Raw genomic sequence first — 16,023 nt, 5'->3', positions numbered from 1 at the left:
ATAGTCCCAATTCTCCAAGGTTGCAGGTTTGATCCTCAGTCACAGCACATTCAAGAATAAATCAATGAATGCATAAATAAGTAGAACAACAAATAGATGTTTCTCTATCCCTTCCTTCCTCCCTCTCTCCCTGTTCCAGTGTTCTTCTGTCCCCCTCCCTTCCTCTCTCTCTATAAAATCAATAAATAAAAATGAAATGAAAGATCATGACATGTGTGGAGATCATTTTACTTTTTCCTTTCCAATCCAAATGCCTTTTATTTCATTTTCTTTCCTAATTGCCCTGCCTAGAGTCTTCAGTACAATGTTGAATAGAAGTGGCAGTCTTGTCTTAGTTTAAAGCATGATTTTGATTCTCATTTCTGACAAGTTTTAAACTTTAGTGATATTTCTAATTACTTTCTATATGATTTTATTTGGTAATATAGAAAGTGAACTTTCTGTTGCTACTTTTTCCATATGGCTGGAATTGAATAGACTTTTGTTCCAAGTGCTTATCGGTAATAAGTTATTTTGGTTTTCATGTGCAAATCTGAAATTTTATTGTTATTTACAGTCTACTAAAGTCCTACATTATAAATCCAAATCCTTAAAATAATGTAAACACGTTTCTGGTTTTACAGAGTTTATTTTGAGGTAACTCAGGATAAAAAGCAAATTATAGTTCTTTTTTAAAATTTTTCATTTATTGATTTCAGGGAGAGAGAAGGGAAGGGAGGAAGAAACATTGTTCTGCTGCCTCACTCACTGTATGCATTCCCTGGTTGACCCTTGCATGTGCCCCAACCAGAAATTGTTCCTGCATGCAACCCTGACATTTTAGAAGGATGTTCCAACTGAGCCACCTGGCCAGGACACAAATTATAGTTCTAATGCACAGATAGAAATGAAATATAAATATTACTGAATGAGCCTGGTTCCCTTTTTATTTCAAGAGCAATTTTGGGGGGGAAGCAAATGTTAGTTCCCCCTAATGAAAAATATAACCCCAACAGCCTAATCAGCTATAGAATTTTGTAAATATATCTGTCTTTTAAAACTATTTTTTCAACTATGCCAACTTTATGATATGTTCTGTAATTCAGCCTTTAAATTTAATATGGTTCTTCAATTTCAAAGGATTGTGCTGGGTTAGTATTTCAGCATTTCATTTACCTTCAAATCAGCAAATACACATTCAGTCTCTATAATGTGCTAGAGCTGTACTGAAAAAGTTCACTTTCTAGCATTGAGGAATAATTGTTCACTTTTCACAATTTTATAAACTTTGTTTACCCTGTACTTTATTTCTGGGTTCTTTTTTTACCTGGCTACTTGCTCATTTTGTTGTAGGAAAAACTAGATTCTTCTTGCTGGCACAGTAAAGAGTTACAGATCAGCAAGTCTATTAACCTGCAAAATTTATTAGTGATAAGTTTTCATGGAAGAGGATAGGCCTAGGTAAGGTGAGGGTGAAAGGTGTAGGCTTGGGCTGCAAAAAGCATCAGGTCCTTTGTCCTGAGGACTTATATAGTTGAGAGATGGGGTGAGGGAGTTACATATTGATTGGTGGGTAAAGATAGTGACAGCTTTCCCCAGGGACTGACGTATATGTGGAGGGTTATTAACCCAGATTCTTCTCTTGCTCCATACCACCTTTTGTCATCTGTTGTAAAACAGGTAGATGACCAAAGGCAGTTAGTCAAAGTTGAGGCAGTTACCCAAAGTTATCTATGGGTTCTTTTTGTAAGCACTAGAGACACCCTCTTGAAACAGATAGTGACTAGTGACAGGCAGTTAACCAAAGTTGTTTTATAGGCTTTTTCTTTGGGTACCATAGACCTCCTCCTTTTTCCCCTTCTAGACCTTGGGATGAATACATAGTTTCAAAGGCTTTCTCCCAGATAATGGAAATGATACATACAGAATTTCAAGGGCTCCCCTCCTCTTGTGCTATCATGGTGTTTCCTGTGATGTTTGGAACACCTGGCAATCTTATCAGCCCCGGCTCAGGACTGCTGAGTTAGTGGGTGAGATATGTCTCCCTCTCCCTCCCTGCCTTGGTTTAATATCTATCCTACCTAACAGTTTCTCTTTTGATTATGTTGCAGGACCTTAACTGGCTTTCCTATTTTCTGGGTATAGACATTTTCCTTGAAGTAGGACTTCACAATTCATTTTGGTTACAGCAGCTTATTGAAATTTCTTCAGAGAATAAAGTATACAAGAAGTTAGCAAAATTTTTGTTCAAGGGCCATATACAATCTTTTTTGTATTTTCATTTTTGTTTTTTTAAGTAACTCTTTAAAGTGGAAAAATAATTCTTAGTTTGTAGGCTTACACAAATAGGCTATAGTTTCTGACCCCTGATCTATACCACCTTTCTGAAAATATGTTTTGCAGTCTCTAACTCCAACTAGATGATCCTTGCAGAAAGGATTACATGGTCAAATAAATTTGGCAAGTGTTTTTTGTTATATCATTCTCCTGGAGGTTTGTAAGGCTCATTAGCATTTCTTTTTTTTTAATATATTTTATTGATTATGCTATTACAGTTGTCCCATTTCCCCTTTCATTCCCCTCCACCCTGTGCACCCTCTCCCACCCACATCCCCCCCTTTAGTCATGTCCATGTGTCATACTTATAAGTTCTTTAGCTTCTCCATTTCCCATACTATTCTTACCCTCCCCCTATCTATTTTCAACCTACAATCTATGCTACTTATTCTCTGTACCTTTTCCCCGCTCTCTCCTCCTCCCACTTCCCTGTTGCTAACCCTCCCTGTGACCTCCATTTCTGTGGTTCTGTTCCTGTTCTTGTTGTTTGCTTAGTTTCTTTTGGTTTTGCTTTACCTGTGGTTGTTAATAACTGTGAATTTGCTATCCTACTATACATGTTTTTTCTGTATCTTCTTTTCTTAGATAAGTCCCTTTAACATTTCATAAAATAAGGGGTGGTGATGATAAACTCCTTTAACTTGACCTTTTCTGAGAAGCACTTTATCTTCCCTTCCATTCTAAATGAGAGCTTTGCTGGATAGAGTAATCTGGGATATAGGTCTTTGTCTTTCATGACTTGGAATACTTCTTTCTAGCCCCTCCTTGCCTGTAAGGTCTCTTTTGAGAAGTCAGCTGACAGTCTGATGGGAACTCCTTTGTAGGTAACTGTCTCCTTGTCTCTTGCTGCTTCTAGGATTCTCTCCTTCATATTTACCTTGGCTAATGTAATTATGATGTGCCTTTGTGTGTTTCTTCTTGGGTCCAACTTCTTTGGGACTCTGAGCTTCCTGGATTTCCTGGAAGTCTATTTCCTTTGCCAGATTGGGGAAGCTCTCCTTTATTATTTGTTCAAATAACTTGTCCACTTGTTGCTCTTCCTCTTCCCCTTCTGGTACCCCTATAATTCGGATGTTGGAACGTTTAAAGATGCCCTGGAGGTTCCTAAGCTTCTCCTCGTTTTTTTGAATTCTTATTTCTCCATTCTTTCCTGTTTGGTTGTTTTTTTCTTCCTTCTGATCCACTCTATTGTTTTGAGTCCCAGTTTCCTTCCCATCACTATTGGTTCTCTATGCATTTTCCTTCATTTCTTTTATGTTTATGGTAACCTGCATTTTTCATGTAATTTGCACCCAAAATCAACCAGTTCTGTGAGCTTCCTGATCACCAGTGTTTTGAACTGTGCATCTGATAGATTGGCTATCTCTCAGTCACTTAAAATGATGAGTCCTGGGGCACTGATCTGTTCTTCTGTTTGAGACATGTCTCTCTCTCTCTCTCTCTCTCTCTTTTTTTTTTTCCTTTTTTTTTTTTGGTCTGGTCGCTCCTGTTACAGTGAGGAGCGGAGCCTTAGGTGTTCACCGCGGCTGGGCACCCCAGTCGCTAGATTGTGACGTTGTATGTGCGGGTGGGGGCGGGAGGGAACAATGGCGGTAGCTCTGTTCTCCGTGGGACCCCAGTCCCCTCTCTGGGATCCTGGGTTGTGCGCTCTGCCCTGCTCCACAATCGCCGCCTCATTGGGTCTGCCAGCTGCCGCTTGCATACTCAGGGTCCACTCGCTGCGATCTTGCACACCCCAGATGCCTTAGGCACTCCCGGTTGCCTTATGTGCCCAACTCTCTTTGCTCTCTTCGCTGAGACCCGTGCCGCTACCTGCACCTGGGTGCTCCTCTTTGCCCCTCCTACTGGTCTGGATGAACAGGTCTACTTCAACTTCTTGACTGTCCGACTTCCATTCAGATAAATTCTCTGTCAGTTCTGGGTGTTATTCTGCCTCTAAATTGTTGTTGTTCTAATCTTGGTTGTGCATGGAGGTCCAGTGAGTCCACTTATGCCTCCATCTTGGCCAGAAGTCCGCTCATTAGCATTTCAAAGACTTTCAAAAGCCCTCAGTACACTGTATATAAGCACTTTTCTTCTAGGAGCTTTGTGAGTTTGGGGGTGGTGTACATTAACTACTTGTATTCCAAAGAACTAGTTTTCCAGAAAGCCTACCTATAAGAAAATCTATCTCTTGATTATTTCTTAATAATAATTTATAATCAATCACAGACTTGTTCTTCCTCTAAATATTGGGTTGGCCAAAAATTTTGTTTGTATTTTTCCATAAGATCGCTCTAATAGCACTTAGTTGTCTTTAACTTCATTTGAAACAATTTTGTTAGATTGTATTGTGACAGTTGTCATATCAGTGTGCATTTAAAAAAACGTTGCCCTGGCTGGTGTGGCTCAGTGGATTGGGTGCTGGCTTACAAACCAAAAGGTTGCCAGTTTGATTCCCGGTTAGGGTACATGCCTGGGTTGCAGGGTGGGCCCCAGGCAACCGATCAATGTATCTCTCTTGTACATCGATGTTTCTCTCACTCTCTTTCTCCCTCCTCCTCTCTCTAAAAAAAAACAAATAAAATCTTTTAAAAAATCAAAATTGGTGATTTTTTTGTGTAGCCATTTTAATATTGAAGATGAAAGAAAATATACGTTTTTGGCATATTATGCTTTATTATCTCAAGAAAGATAAAAGCACAACTGAAACACAGAGAAGAGATTTGTTTAGTGTATGGAAAAGGTGCTGTGACTGATCAAATGTGCAAAAGTGCTTTGCAAAGTTTTGTGCTGGAGATTTCTCACTGGATGATGTATCACGTTCAGGTTGAAGTTGATAGTGATCAAATTGAGACATTAATTCAGAACAATCAACATTATACCACATGAGAGGTAGCCAACATACTCAAAATATCCAAATCAATAAAGTTATTGGTGAAAATGAAAAAATGTCTTTTATTTTAAGAAAAAAGACATACAGACTTTTCAGCCAACCCAGTACTTTGTCTATATCTATCAACTTGAAAGTTCATTTACAAATGTTCTATATACTAATGTGACTGGATTGGGAGTTTGAAATTTAAACATTTAAAAAGAACCATAGAATCTGATTTCTCAGCAGTTTTCTCTATTATCATTTTATGACACTGCTAACTTATTTTTTTTCTCTTCACCAGGAAAAATGGGTTGAAGTTGCCTCAATGAAAGTGCCTAGAGCAGGCATGTGTGTTGTGGCAGTCAATGGGCTTCTGTATGTTTCTGGAGGTCGATCTTCCAGCCATGATTTCTTGGCCCCAGGTACTTTGGACTCAGTTGAAGTTTATAACCCTCATTCAGATACCTGGACAGAAATTGGTAACATGATCACCAGTCGTTGTGAAGGAGGTGTTGCTGTACTATGAAATATGAACTGTGAGAGAATACAAGAAACATTTTGAAAGTATAGGGCCTGACCTTTTGCAAATCACACACATATTTGGTCATAGGACTTTTGATTCGGTTGAGTTTTTCATTTACTTGATAGGTAAATGACTAACGGATTATTTTTCTAAGAATTTCAGTGAGAAGGGATATGGAATATATCCTAAATTCATAAAGAGGTCAGAAAAATTTTCCAAGTTTACTAACAGAAATACTATTTATGCTCTAGAATTGTCTAGTTAGGAATAGAGTCCTATTTGTAAAAATGATTTGCTAGAAACTTCTTGGCAAATAGCCCCTTTAGTGGCTTCTCCAGTGCAGTTTAAACTGTAACAGGACCTTTCTGTGATGTAATAACAATGAAAACAATTTAAAGATGTGTATACATTCATGGTTCAATGCAGAGCACAATTTCTCATAGTTTAACTTACAGCAAAAAGCCAGTGAAACTATTTCCAACTTTTATGTGATGCTAGGAGTTTCACTAGCCCAAAACTTTTTTCTTTTTTTAAATATAACTTATTGATTATGCTATTACAGTTGTCCCATTCTACCCCCCCTGCTTAATTCCCCTTTGCCCTGTACTCCCCTCCCATCCTCATTTCCTCCCCTTGGTTCATGTCTGTGGGTCGTGCATATAAGTTCTTTGGCTTCTCCATTTCCCATACTATTCTTAACCTCCCCATCTATTTTGTACCTACCATTTATGCTTCTTATTCCCTGTACCTTTTCCCCCCATCCTCTCCTCTCCCCCTCCCCTCTGATAACCCTCCATGTGATCTCCATTTCTCTGGTTCAGTTCCTGTTCTAGGTGTTTGCTTAGTTTGTTTTTGTTTTTTTTTTTTAGGTTCAGTTGTTGATAGTTGTATGTTGTCATTTTACTGTTCATATTTTTTATCTTGTTCTTTTTCTTAGATAAGTCCCTTTAACATTTCATATAATAAGGGCTTGGTGATGATGAACTCCTTTAACTTGACCTTATCTGGAAAGCACTTTATCTGCCCTTCCATTCTAAATGACAGCTTTGCTGAAGAGTAATCTTGAGTGTAAGTCCTTACCCTTCATGACTTCAAATGCTTATTTCCAGCCTCTTCTTGCCTGCAAGTTTTCTTTTGAGAGTAGCCCCAAATTTTTTATTGGCAACAGGTATATTGGGAAGGACATGTGGGAAATACCTAGCTATGTATATAGATATTTATTTATTTATATATAAGTTTTGACCTATTGATAACAGCATAAAAAAGCTTTTGCTCACTTATGTTTTTTGTCTTGACACTGAGGACGCAAGTGGGTAATTAAGAATAGGTTCTTAGTGATTGTCTTAATGCAACAGGGTGATAGAGCACAGTAGATGGTATGCACCTAATAAATTTCTTCCCTGTTTTCTAAGTAATCACCAAAAATATTTGTTTGGCTTTGGGAAGGTGGAATTTTATTAGATCATCAAGCTTTGTGAAGCTTACTTGTACTTAGACAAGCCTAAGTAGGAGCTTACTACAAAGCTACTGCCTGGCTTGGAGAAGATGGAACTGTATAGATGCCTGTGAAAATTCTTACAGACATTGATTCATAAGTATGAGATGAAAGGCTTCTGATCCAAAACTACTTCTCAAAACTTCTCATTTCCCCCCATGAGAAGCATTTTAAAGAATTGTTCTCTATCTTTTTAAATAATTATTCTCTATCTAGTTCTGAGAAGAAAATTCATGTACATGATCATCACTTTTATCTCTACTAGTCAGTCCATTGGAGGCATTTGTGTTAAAGATATTGCATACATTTAGGTTTACCTAGCTGATTCCAGAATTTGATTAGTATATTCCTGATTCCCCCTTTCTTTACTAAAGTCTTTGGGAATATTGTTATAAGCATCAATAGCTTATTTAGATAGAAAACTCTTGGTAAGCATTAAAGACTCAGCTTTCATGTCAAACATATTTGGATTGGCCCACAAGGATATTTTTCTTCATAACTTAACCATATGCTTGTATTAAGAAAAGTTTATATAATGCAAACAGAAAGCTCTGAAAGTCTGAAGGGTCAAGATACTTAGTTGGGATCCATAAAATGTCAAGGAATGAAGTGTCAAGATAATTTGTAGACTACTTAAGCCTACATGCCTTTAATATTTCTAGTTATAGAGAATCTGCATTCCGATTCAAAAGAGATTTACCAAATGTTCCTATAATTTAATTCTCATCATTACCTGGCAACCTGAAATGGCATCATGAAGGGAGGCATTATGTACTGCTCTGGCAGAAATGTAATGTCTAGACAGTCTTTGGGCTTAATAGGTCCAGATGATCCCTGAAGATAGGTAATTGTAAATATGCTGTTTCCTAAGTAATAACAAATTGCTTTAAAAAGAATGTACCAATAAAGTATTTTGATTTTTGCTTTTCCATCTGAGATTTTGCTTTTCCTTTGGAAAAACATCTTCTGAAGAATGTGTTTTCTTTCCTTTATTATCAGGCTGTAGTAAATTTTTCTGTATGTTAATAAAGAAGGATCATGTGTTGGTATTAGCCACGGTCTTTAGTAAACTTCTTAATGATCTGAACAAGTTCTAGCTCGATGGTATTTTATATATATATATATATTTTTTTTTTTAATTTTGCTTAGGGTTGCTGGAATAAAGTACTATAGAAATATAAACAACAAAATTTATTGTCTTAGTTGCAGAGGCTGGAAGTCTGAACTCAAGGTGTTGGTAGAGTTGGTTCCTTCTGTGGGCTAAGAGAGAGGGATCTATTCAGGCTTCTCTCCTTCACATAGCCACCTTCATGTGTACATGGCGTTCTCCCTATATGCATGTTTATCTCTAAATTTTCCCTTGTAATAAGAATACCGTAAGAATAAGAATACCGTAAGAATAAGAATAAGAATACAGTAATATTACATTATAGCCTACCCTTATGACCTCATTTTAACCATACTCTCTGTGAAGACCTATTTCCAAATAAGGTCACATTCTTATATATTGGAGATTAGGACTTCATCACATACTTCAACCCATAACAGGTATGTAAAAAAGTAAACAGGTTACCAGTCTAGACTCGCATCTTTGCACAGCAAGAATCAATACAGTAGAAATCATATGTACATAATCTACTTATGAAATTTAATATTTGAATACTTAAGCAAAGATAACATCAAGGTGATATTATTTCCTTATTTATATTCTTACACTAGTTAAAATGTTTTTCCTTTTTTATTTTACTAAGAATCTCAAGAGACAAGATTTTCAAGTTAGAATTCTAAGGTAATGCTTTAGCTGTTTTGAAAAAGCTTTCTGTGAGTTAACATGTAAAACCATGCTCAACATCACTAGCCATTAGAGAAATGCAAATTAAAACCACAATGAAATATCACCTCACACCTGTCAGAATGGCTGTCATTAACAAATCAACTAACCAGTGCTGGTGAGGATGTGGAGGAAAAGGAACCCTAGTGCACTGTTGGTGGGAATGCAGACTGGTGCAGCCACTGTGGAAAACAGGATGGAATTTCCTCAAAAAATTAAAAATGGAACTGCCTTATGACCCAGCAATTCCACTGCTGGGAATATACCCTAAGAATCCTGAAACACCAATTCAGAACTTATGCACCCCTATATTCATAGCAGCACAATTTATAATAGCTAGGTGTTAGAAACAGCCCAAGTGCCCATAAGTAGATGAGTGGATTAAAAAACTGTGGTACATTTACACAATGGAATACTATGCAGCAGAAAGAATTCCTACCTTTTGCAACAGCACAGATGGAACTGGAGACTATTATGCTAAGTGAAATAAACCAGTCAGCAAAAGACAAATACCATATGACCTCACTTATAACTAGAATCAAATGAAAAAATAGAACCAGAGACATAGAAACATGGAACAGACTGACAGCTATAGGGAGGAGAGAGGAAGGCAGTAGTAGAAGGAATGGAAAGAGATTAATGACTAATGACTAATGTTAATGATTAACATGAATGAATGACTCATGAACATGACAATGGAGAGGGGATTGACTGTGAGAGAGAGGGGTAGGCTGGATAAGGGAAAAAAAATAAGGATGACTGTAATAGAGTAAACAATTAAAAAAAACATGTAAAGACAGTTAGCCCCTTTCATTAGAATATCAAGATGGCTTCAGTTTGACTTTTCCTAGTTTTTTGCATTAGTGGCTTTATTCTTTAAATAATTTTGACCCACTGGTGTTTTTTTGTTGGTAAGTTGCATCTATACTCTGCTAAATATCCTGATAAAAACTGGAAAATGTATCCATCTTTTTTTTTAATTTAAAAAATTTATTTATTTTTAGAGACAAGAAGGGAGGGAGAAAGAGAGAGAAACATCAATGTGTGGTTGCTTCTCCTGTGGCCCCCACTGGGGACCTGGCCCGCAACCCAGGCGTGTGCCCTGACTGGGAATCCAACCTGCAATGCTTTGGTTCGCAGCCCGCACTCAACCTTCTAAGCTATACCAGCCAGGGCTGCATCCATCTTTTTAAACATGACTTGTCCTGTGACACTACTCCCAAATGACTTGAGAGCCAAAGATCTTTCAGCTAATATAAGTTATACCAGGTAAAATGAACTTGGAAATGTAGTTACCAGGGGCAACTGAAATGAAAACTCCACCCTGGAACCACATATTATTTTCAGACATTCATGGATTGAAGTTATTCTCTTGAAACAGGAGACTCTGTATATTTTTTCAGTGATCATAGGCTCTAGCAAAAGGAATTTTTTTTCATTTTTTTATTTTACATTTTTCAAAATAATTAAAACATTGAAATGTATGAGTGGACAACTATATAATTCATAAGACTGCATGAGAACTGTAACCTAATATGACATGGAAAGGACTTGTTAAGGATTTTCATGCTGTTGATCATATAGGTCCTTTGAAATAAAGATTTCTAGAAATGAAAAAAAAATGTGAATAAATTATCACTGGTGGGAAACAGTTACACAGTAGTAGAAGAAAAAGGAGATGCAAAACAACTTACAAGGCTTATAACCAACATGCTAACATCATCTACAGGGTAGTTTTATACTTATTCTACTTGACCAAGTCTCTTGGGTCCTTTCTCTGTATAAGTATCTTTAAGTAGTAAAGTGATTACAAATGATAAAAAGGCGACTAAAGTGATTACTATCCTCAGGGCTTTGAACCAGTTAGGATAATGTGGCAAGAGAAAAAGTTCATTATGTAATGCTATCCCCAAACCTATTATTACTGTGACTATAGCTTCACTGAGCCTTTCAGAAATAAGGAAGGCTAACCATGAAAACACAACAGGAGCTGTACTACCAGCTATATTGAGGAAGTCTAGTTTGGCTGGACTACCTTCTGGCAGAGCAAAACCCCATCTGATCCCTCCCAAGAAAGATAGGAAACTCGCTCCGTAAGCCATCTGAGTAAAAGCTAACATGGGGATGTAAGTCTTTGTCATCAGCATGATCAGTGGTGGTGCAAAGAAGGGGATTAGTCCCGCCAGAGATACATATAATGCTGGCTTTGGGCTGTCAGGCAGATACATGATAGTTTTTGGTGGCCTGGCTGGAAGGACTGGCTGCTTCTTCTTAAAGCTGCATGGAGAAGTATGATAGTATTGTGTCTTGTTCATACACACTAGAAAGGATGAGAAGGGCAAAGGCCTTAGAAACAAAGGTGAAAAGTTCTGCTGGAGACATGTCTTGAGAGAAAGTATTTCTGTTCTCCTGCTGGCTCCTAGTCCGACCATGAAAGGGTACTTCAGCATCTACAGAGAAAATAGAACCAGAAGACAAAAACAGGTATTTTTTTAAAAATCACCAATGTCTTAGTTAATTCCAACATAAAACAATATAAAAACAAATTATTGCCCTGGCTGGTGTAACTCAGTGGATTGAGCATGGACTGCGAACCAGAGGGTTGCCAGTTCGATTCCCAGTCAGGGCACATGCCTGGGTTGCAGGCCAGATCTCCAATATGGGGCGTGCAAGAGGCAACCACATATTGATAGTTCTCTCCTCCTCTTTCTCCTCTTCCCCTCTCTCTAAAAATAAATAAATAAAATCTTTTTTAAAAAGGCTTAAAAATTAATTGAAAACAAATTATCTACTTTCTGTTAGCACACTGAACTTTACAGGAAGGTTGGACTACATCGTGATGTTATTGCTGGCTAAGACTATTAAGAGCTATACAAAATGCAAAAGAAACTACTGAATAGAAACTAATGTTTTGGCTTACCGTTAATCTTATCCCATGAGAAAAATATCTCAAAGAACAGGTAAAGACTAGATGTTCATTTTTGATATTCTAAACTGCCTCTCCTATTTATAAATTGCAAAAGCAGTTGCATTGATCACTGGGAATTCTTTTTTAAAAACACTTTTTAGCCCTGGCTGGCGTAGCTCAGTGGATTGAGCGCGGGCTGCGAACCAAAGTGTCGCAGGTTCGATTCTCAGCCAGGGTACGTGCCTGGGTTGCAGGCCATAACCCCCAGCAACCGCACATTGATGTTTCTCTCTCTCTCTCTGTCTCTATCTCTATCTCCCTCCCTTCCTTCTCTAAAAATAAATAAAAAATATTTTTAAATATTTGTAAACGTTTTTTAAATATTTTAAGATTTTATTTATTTATTTTTAGAGAGGGAAGGGGGGGGGGGGAGAGAAAGAGAGAGAAACATCAATGTGCGGTTGCTGGGGGTTATGGCCTGCAACCCAGGAATGTACCCTGGCTGGGAATCAAACCTGGGACACTTTGGTTCCCAGCCTGCACTCAATCCACTGAGCTACGCCAGCCAGGGTTTTTTAAATATTTTTTAAAAGATTTTATTTATTTTTAGAAAGAGGGAAAAAGAGAAGCATCTGATGTGTGAGACAGACATCAATTGGTTGCCTCTCACACACCAAATGGGGGCCTGGCCCACAACCCAGGCATGTGCCCTGACTGGGAATCGAATCAGTGACCTCTCAGTTCATAGGCTGGTGCTCAATCCATGGAACCACACCAGCCAGGGCAGGTATTCTATTTATGTAGAGAAAAGCAATCTACCTTCCAATTTAGCTTTATGAACACTTGACACTTTTCATAGCTTCATGTTTTTTTATGTCTCTGCCTAGAATACTGGCATACTACTTTACTATCTGGGAACTTGTCTTTCCAAATTCAGCTTAAAACTTTGTCCCACCTGGTTTAATCCTCCTACAAGTACCCTATGTGCACTTCCATTATAATTCTCACAGTGAATTAAAATTGTGTGTACTTGTCTGAGTAGACTTGAGAGCCAAGGGCATATTTTTTCTTTGCTTTTAAAAGAGTCCCTAGTGCCTTTCATGTTATATGGCCAAATAACCTTCCCTGCTGATTCTGTGCTTTAGTGAGCAGATTCCAAACTTCAACCAACAGATCAACGGTAACTCAAGAAGTGTTAGATGGAAGGAAAAATGAAACAGTTATTTAAGAATGTTGGTAATTTCTCAAAATGCTAGGAATAATCCCATCTTGGGGCCTCCTTTTTCCTTTTATCTAGATTGTTCTTCCCTGAGCTACTTGCATGGCTCATTCCCTAATTTCTGACCACCCTGTTTATAAAAAGTGTAATCGCAAGTCTGTTGTAGACAATGAGTTCCCTTCCTCTGCTTTATAGTTCTCCACAGCACTTACCACTTGACATATTAAATATTTTACTTTTTTGTGTTTTACCCCCATCCCCACCCCTAAATATATGAGGATAGGATTTTTTTTGTCCTCTTTTTCACTGCTATTTGCCAGCCAAACCATGCCTGGCAAGTAATGCTCAAATATTTGCGAAATAAACCAACCTTTGAAGATGCTTGAGAAAACTTCTGGATGAAGTGAAGCATACTGGGCCCAAATGAAGTCTTGCTCAGGAGGATGCCAGGTAGTTCTGATTAATGTGTTTTTACAACTAAGTGGGCGAGATGAATCAGAAGCATGTTGCTGTGTACAAAATAAGATGTCACTTAATTTTCTTCAAAAAGTAATGAGAATTTCTTCCATATAAGTTTCCTTTGAGAACAATCATTAACTAATGTTTTCAAAAACTCAGTAACATCTTAATAGATCCTTTCCTTCTCTGAAAAGAGTAATGCACAGCCCTGGCTGGTGTGGCTCAGTGGGTTGAGCTCAGGCCTGCAAACTGAGAAATTGCCAGTTTGATTCCTAGTCAGGGCACATGCCTGGGTTGCAGACCAGGTCCTCTGTTGGGGGTGTGTACCTCCATCATTTCCCAGCTGTATGGCCCTGGATAAATTGCTTCCTTGAAGTGACAATTTTCTCATCTTTAAACTGAAGGTCATAGCATCTCTGTTCTCTCCCCTCCCCACTTAGTTATCTATTTTAGGACTTTACAGCTCAAAATGATGACACAGTAATACAATTCAGCTGTCAACCACACAGTGTAGCTTATGTTTTACATGCATTAACTCATTTAATACAAGAACCGCATCAGGTTGGTGCTGAGAGACTGTATAACCTGTTAAGCTAGAGCACAGACTTTAGAATCAAACAATCTGGCTCAGCCACTTATTAGCTATATGACTTTGGGCAAGTTATATAATCTTGCTATGGTGCAGTTCACTTACCTTTAAAAAATAAGGATTATAGTAACTACACAGGGTCGTTGTAAAAACTAAATCAGTTAATACACATAAAGAGCTGAGAACTGTCCCTGACACAGGGAAAGCACTAAAAAAAATATCAGCTATTATTTCCTCCTTACACAAGAGGGAATAGTTAAGAAACCTGTCTAATATAAGCAACCAGTACATGACTGAGAATGTGAATCCCATTCTTAACCTGGAGAATGAGGTGTCAAAAAAATCCAAAAGCCAGAGTTGCCACTTCACTAACAATTTTAATGGACTAAGTTCTTGATCACAGATCTGAGAACTCCTGTATACTGGTCAATGTCTTCATTCTATACATAGGAAGCAAATAGGAAGTAAAGTTCTGCTGAGCCTCTGAGTAAGTCTTAAAATCTACCACACAGCCCTGGCTGGCATAGCCCAGTGGATTGAGTGTGGGCTGTGAACCAAAGCATCGCAGGTTCGATTCCCAGTCAGGACACATGCCTGGGTTGCAGGCCACGGTACCCAGCAACCACACATTGATGTTTTTTTTTTCTCTCCCTCTCCTCTCTCAAAATAAATAAATAAAATCTTTTAAAAAAATCTACCACATACACCTCCTGACCCCCAGACACACATTTATGTGCAGGGCCCACGCACACCCTTGCTCAAAATCACCAGTGTATGGGCCTTCTGGACCACTCCACTCAAAATCTCAGCGCTCCCTCCGCCTTCAGAACTCCTTGCGCGCTGTGATACATGCTTCCCAACTCAGGTCTTAAAGCGAATAAATGATAGCCTAAAACCTGGGGACGGCCAACTGGTGAAGGAATTAAGGACAGATCCAAGGGCTAATCCACTCAATTCAGGAGAAAACGCTCAGTATGTACACTGCTCCAAAAGAAAAAGTTGCAAACTGCAAGCCTCAGCGGCTACATCTGAGAAAGGATGTGGGGTCTGGACACAATGATCCACGGTAAACTTTCCCCAACAATGCCCGCAGCTCTGGCTTACTGCCAACTCTTAGTACCCCCCTTCTCAACCTGCACCTCTCACAGCTGCCCCGCTACTCACTTGCGGGTGTTGCGCGGGAAGACGGAAAGTTGAGCTACTAGAACAACCAGGTACTCCAGAAAAGGAACTTCCGGCAAGTAGGATTAGATAGTCCCCAACTTCCTGACAGCCGAAAAAAAATGATTCCGGGTGGGGACTGAACCAGCGCAAAGTGGTTCCCATGTTGGGCTTTCCTTTCCGTCTTGGGTCCATTCTCTTAATTCTAGGGAAACCCGACTTTTGAAGTCTGTAAAGTAGCTGAACAATCTTTGCCTCTCTCTATTCTAGGTTTCCCAGCCAGTTCGGGTAGGTAAAGAGCAACTCCTGAAACAATCTCAGAGTGATGATAGAAGAAGGTAGGAAAGGTTTAGAGTCTAGGCTAAGTTTGACTTGGTCAATTTGCTTGTCAATTCTGAAACTTACCTTTTAGTTTGCATAACAACAGGGTTTCTAGGATCGACGGGACACATCTGCGCATTAGGGTTTTAAATTACTAATACTACTTAAAATAAATTTAAAAAGCTACTTCCTTTTGCTGGGACCTGGAAACTTAAGAAATAACGAACACAAGAGGCAAGATTTTCACCTCCATGAAAGGTGTGGTGGTAAGAACTTTAGGGGTGATTCAGAAAAAATCATTCGTCCCCTTCACTTTAATTTTTGTCGGTTGTGTGACCCTGGGC

General features: G+C 38.5%; 2 protein-coding genes across 5 annotated transcripts in view; one reads left to right on the top strand and one right to left on the bottom strand.

The window, feature by feature from the left end:
- Window positions 1-8,245, top strand: part of LOC114496533 (intracisternal A particle-promoted polypeptide) — a 41,838-nt gene extending 33,593 nt beyond the window's left edge. For all 4 annotated transcript variants that reach the window (XM_036026001.1, XM_028512078.2, XM_036026000.1 and 1 more), the window contains one exon: window positions 5,475-8,245. In XM_036026001.1, coding sequence (XP_035881894.1) covers window positions 5,475-5,699 — 225 coding nt within the window. In that variant the 3' untranslated portion in view covers window positions 5,700-8,245. The remainder of the gene's footprint in view (window positions 1-5,474) is intronic.
- A 2,214-nt stretch (window positions 8,246-10,459) lies between these two features.
- Window positions 10,460-15,449, bottom strand: TMEM69 (transmembrane protein 69). Its single transcript, XM_028514232.2, has 3 exons — window positions 15,362-15,449; window positions 13,520-13,658; window positions 10,460-11,472 (listed from the first exon to the last, which is right to left on the bottom strand). The coding sequence occupies exons 2-3, from the start codon at window positions 13,559-13,561 to the stop codon at window positions 10,765-10,767; spliced, it is 750 nt and encodes a 249-aa protein (XP_028370033.1). The 5' UTR covers window positions 13,562-13,658; window positions 15,362-15,449; the 3' UTR covers window positions 10,460-10,764.
- Between the last annotated feature and the right edge of the window lie 574 nt (window positions 15,450-16,023).

This window comes from Phyllostomus discolor, chromosome 5 (genome assembly GCF_004126475.2).
Source record: "Phyllostomus discolor isolate MPI-MPIP mPhyDis1 chromosome 5, mPhyDis1.pri.v3, whole genome shotgun sequence".
In the NCBI taxonomy this organism is placed as follows: Eukaryota; Metazoa; Chordata; class Mammalia; order Chiroptera; family Phyllostomidae; genus Phyllostomus; species Phyllostomus discolor.
The sequence above is the reverse complement of the archived record's forward strand: the minus strand, read 5'-3'. Positions and strand labels throughout refer to the sequence as shown.

Excerpts from the sequence above, each read along its gene's own strand:
- TMEM69 (XM_028514232.2), bottom strand. The coding sequence starts at position 13,561 with ATGCTTCACTTCATCCAGAAGTTTTCTCAAGCATCTTCAAAG. Across the intron at positions 11,473-13,519 it reads TTTCTCAAGCATCTTCAAAG|ATGCTGAAGTACCCTTTCAT; the intron begins GTTGGTTTATTT and ends TTTTCTCTGTAG.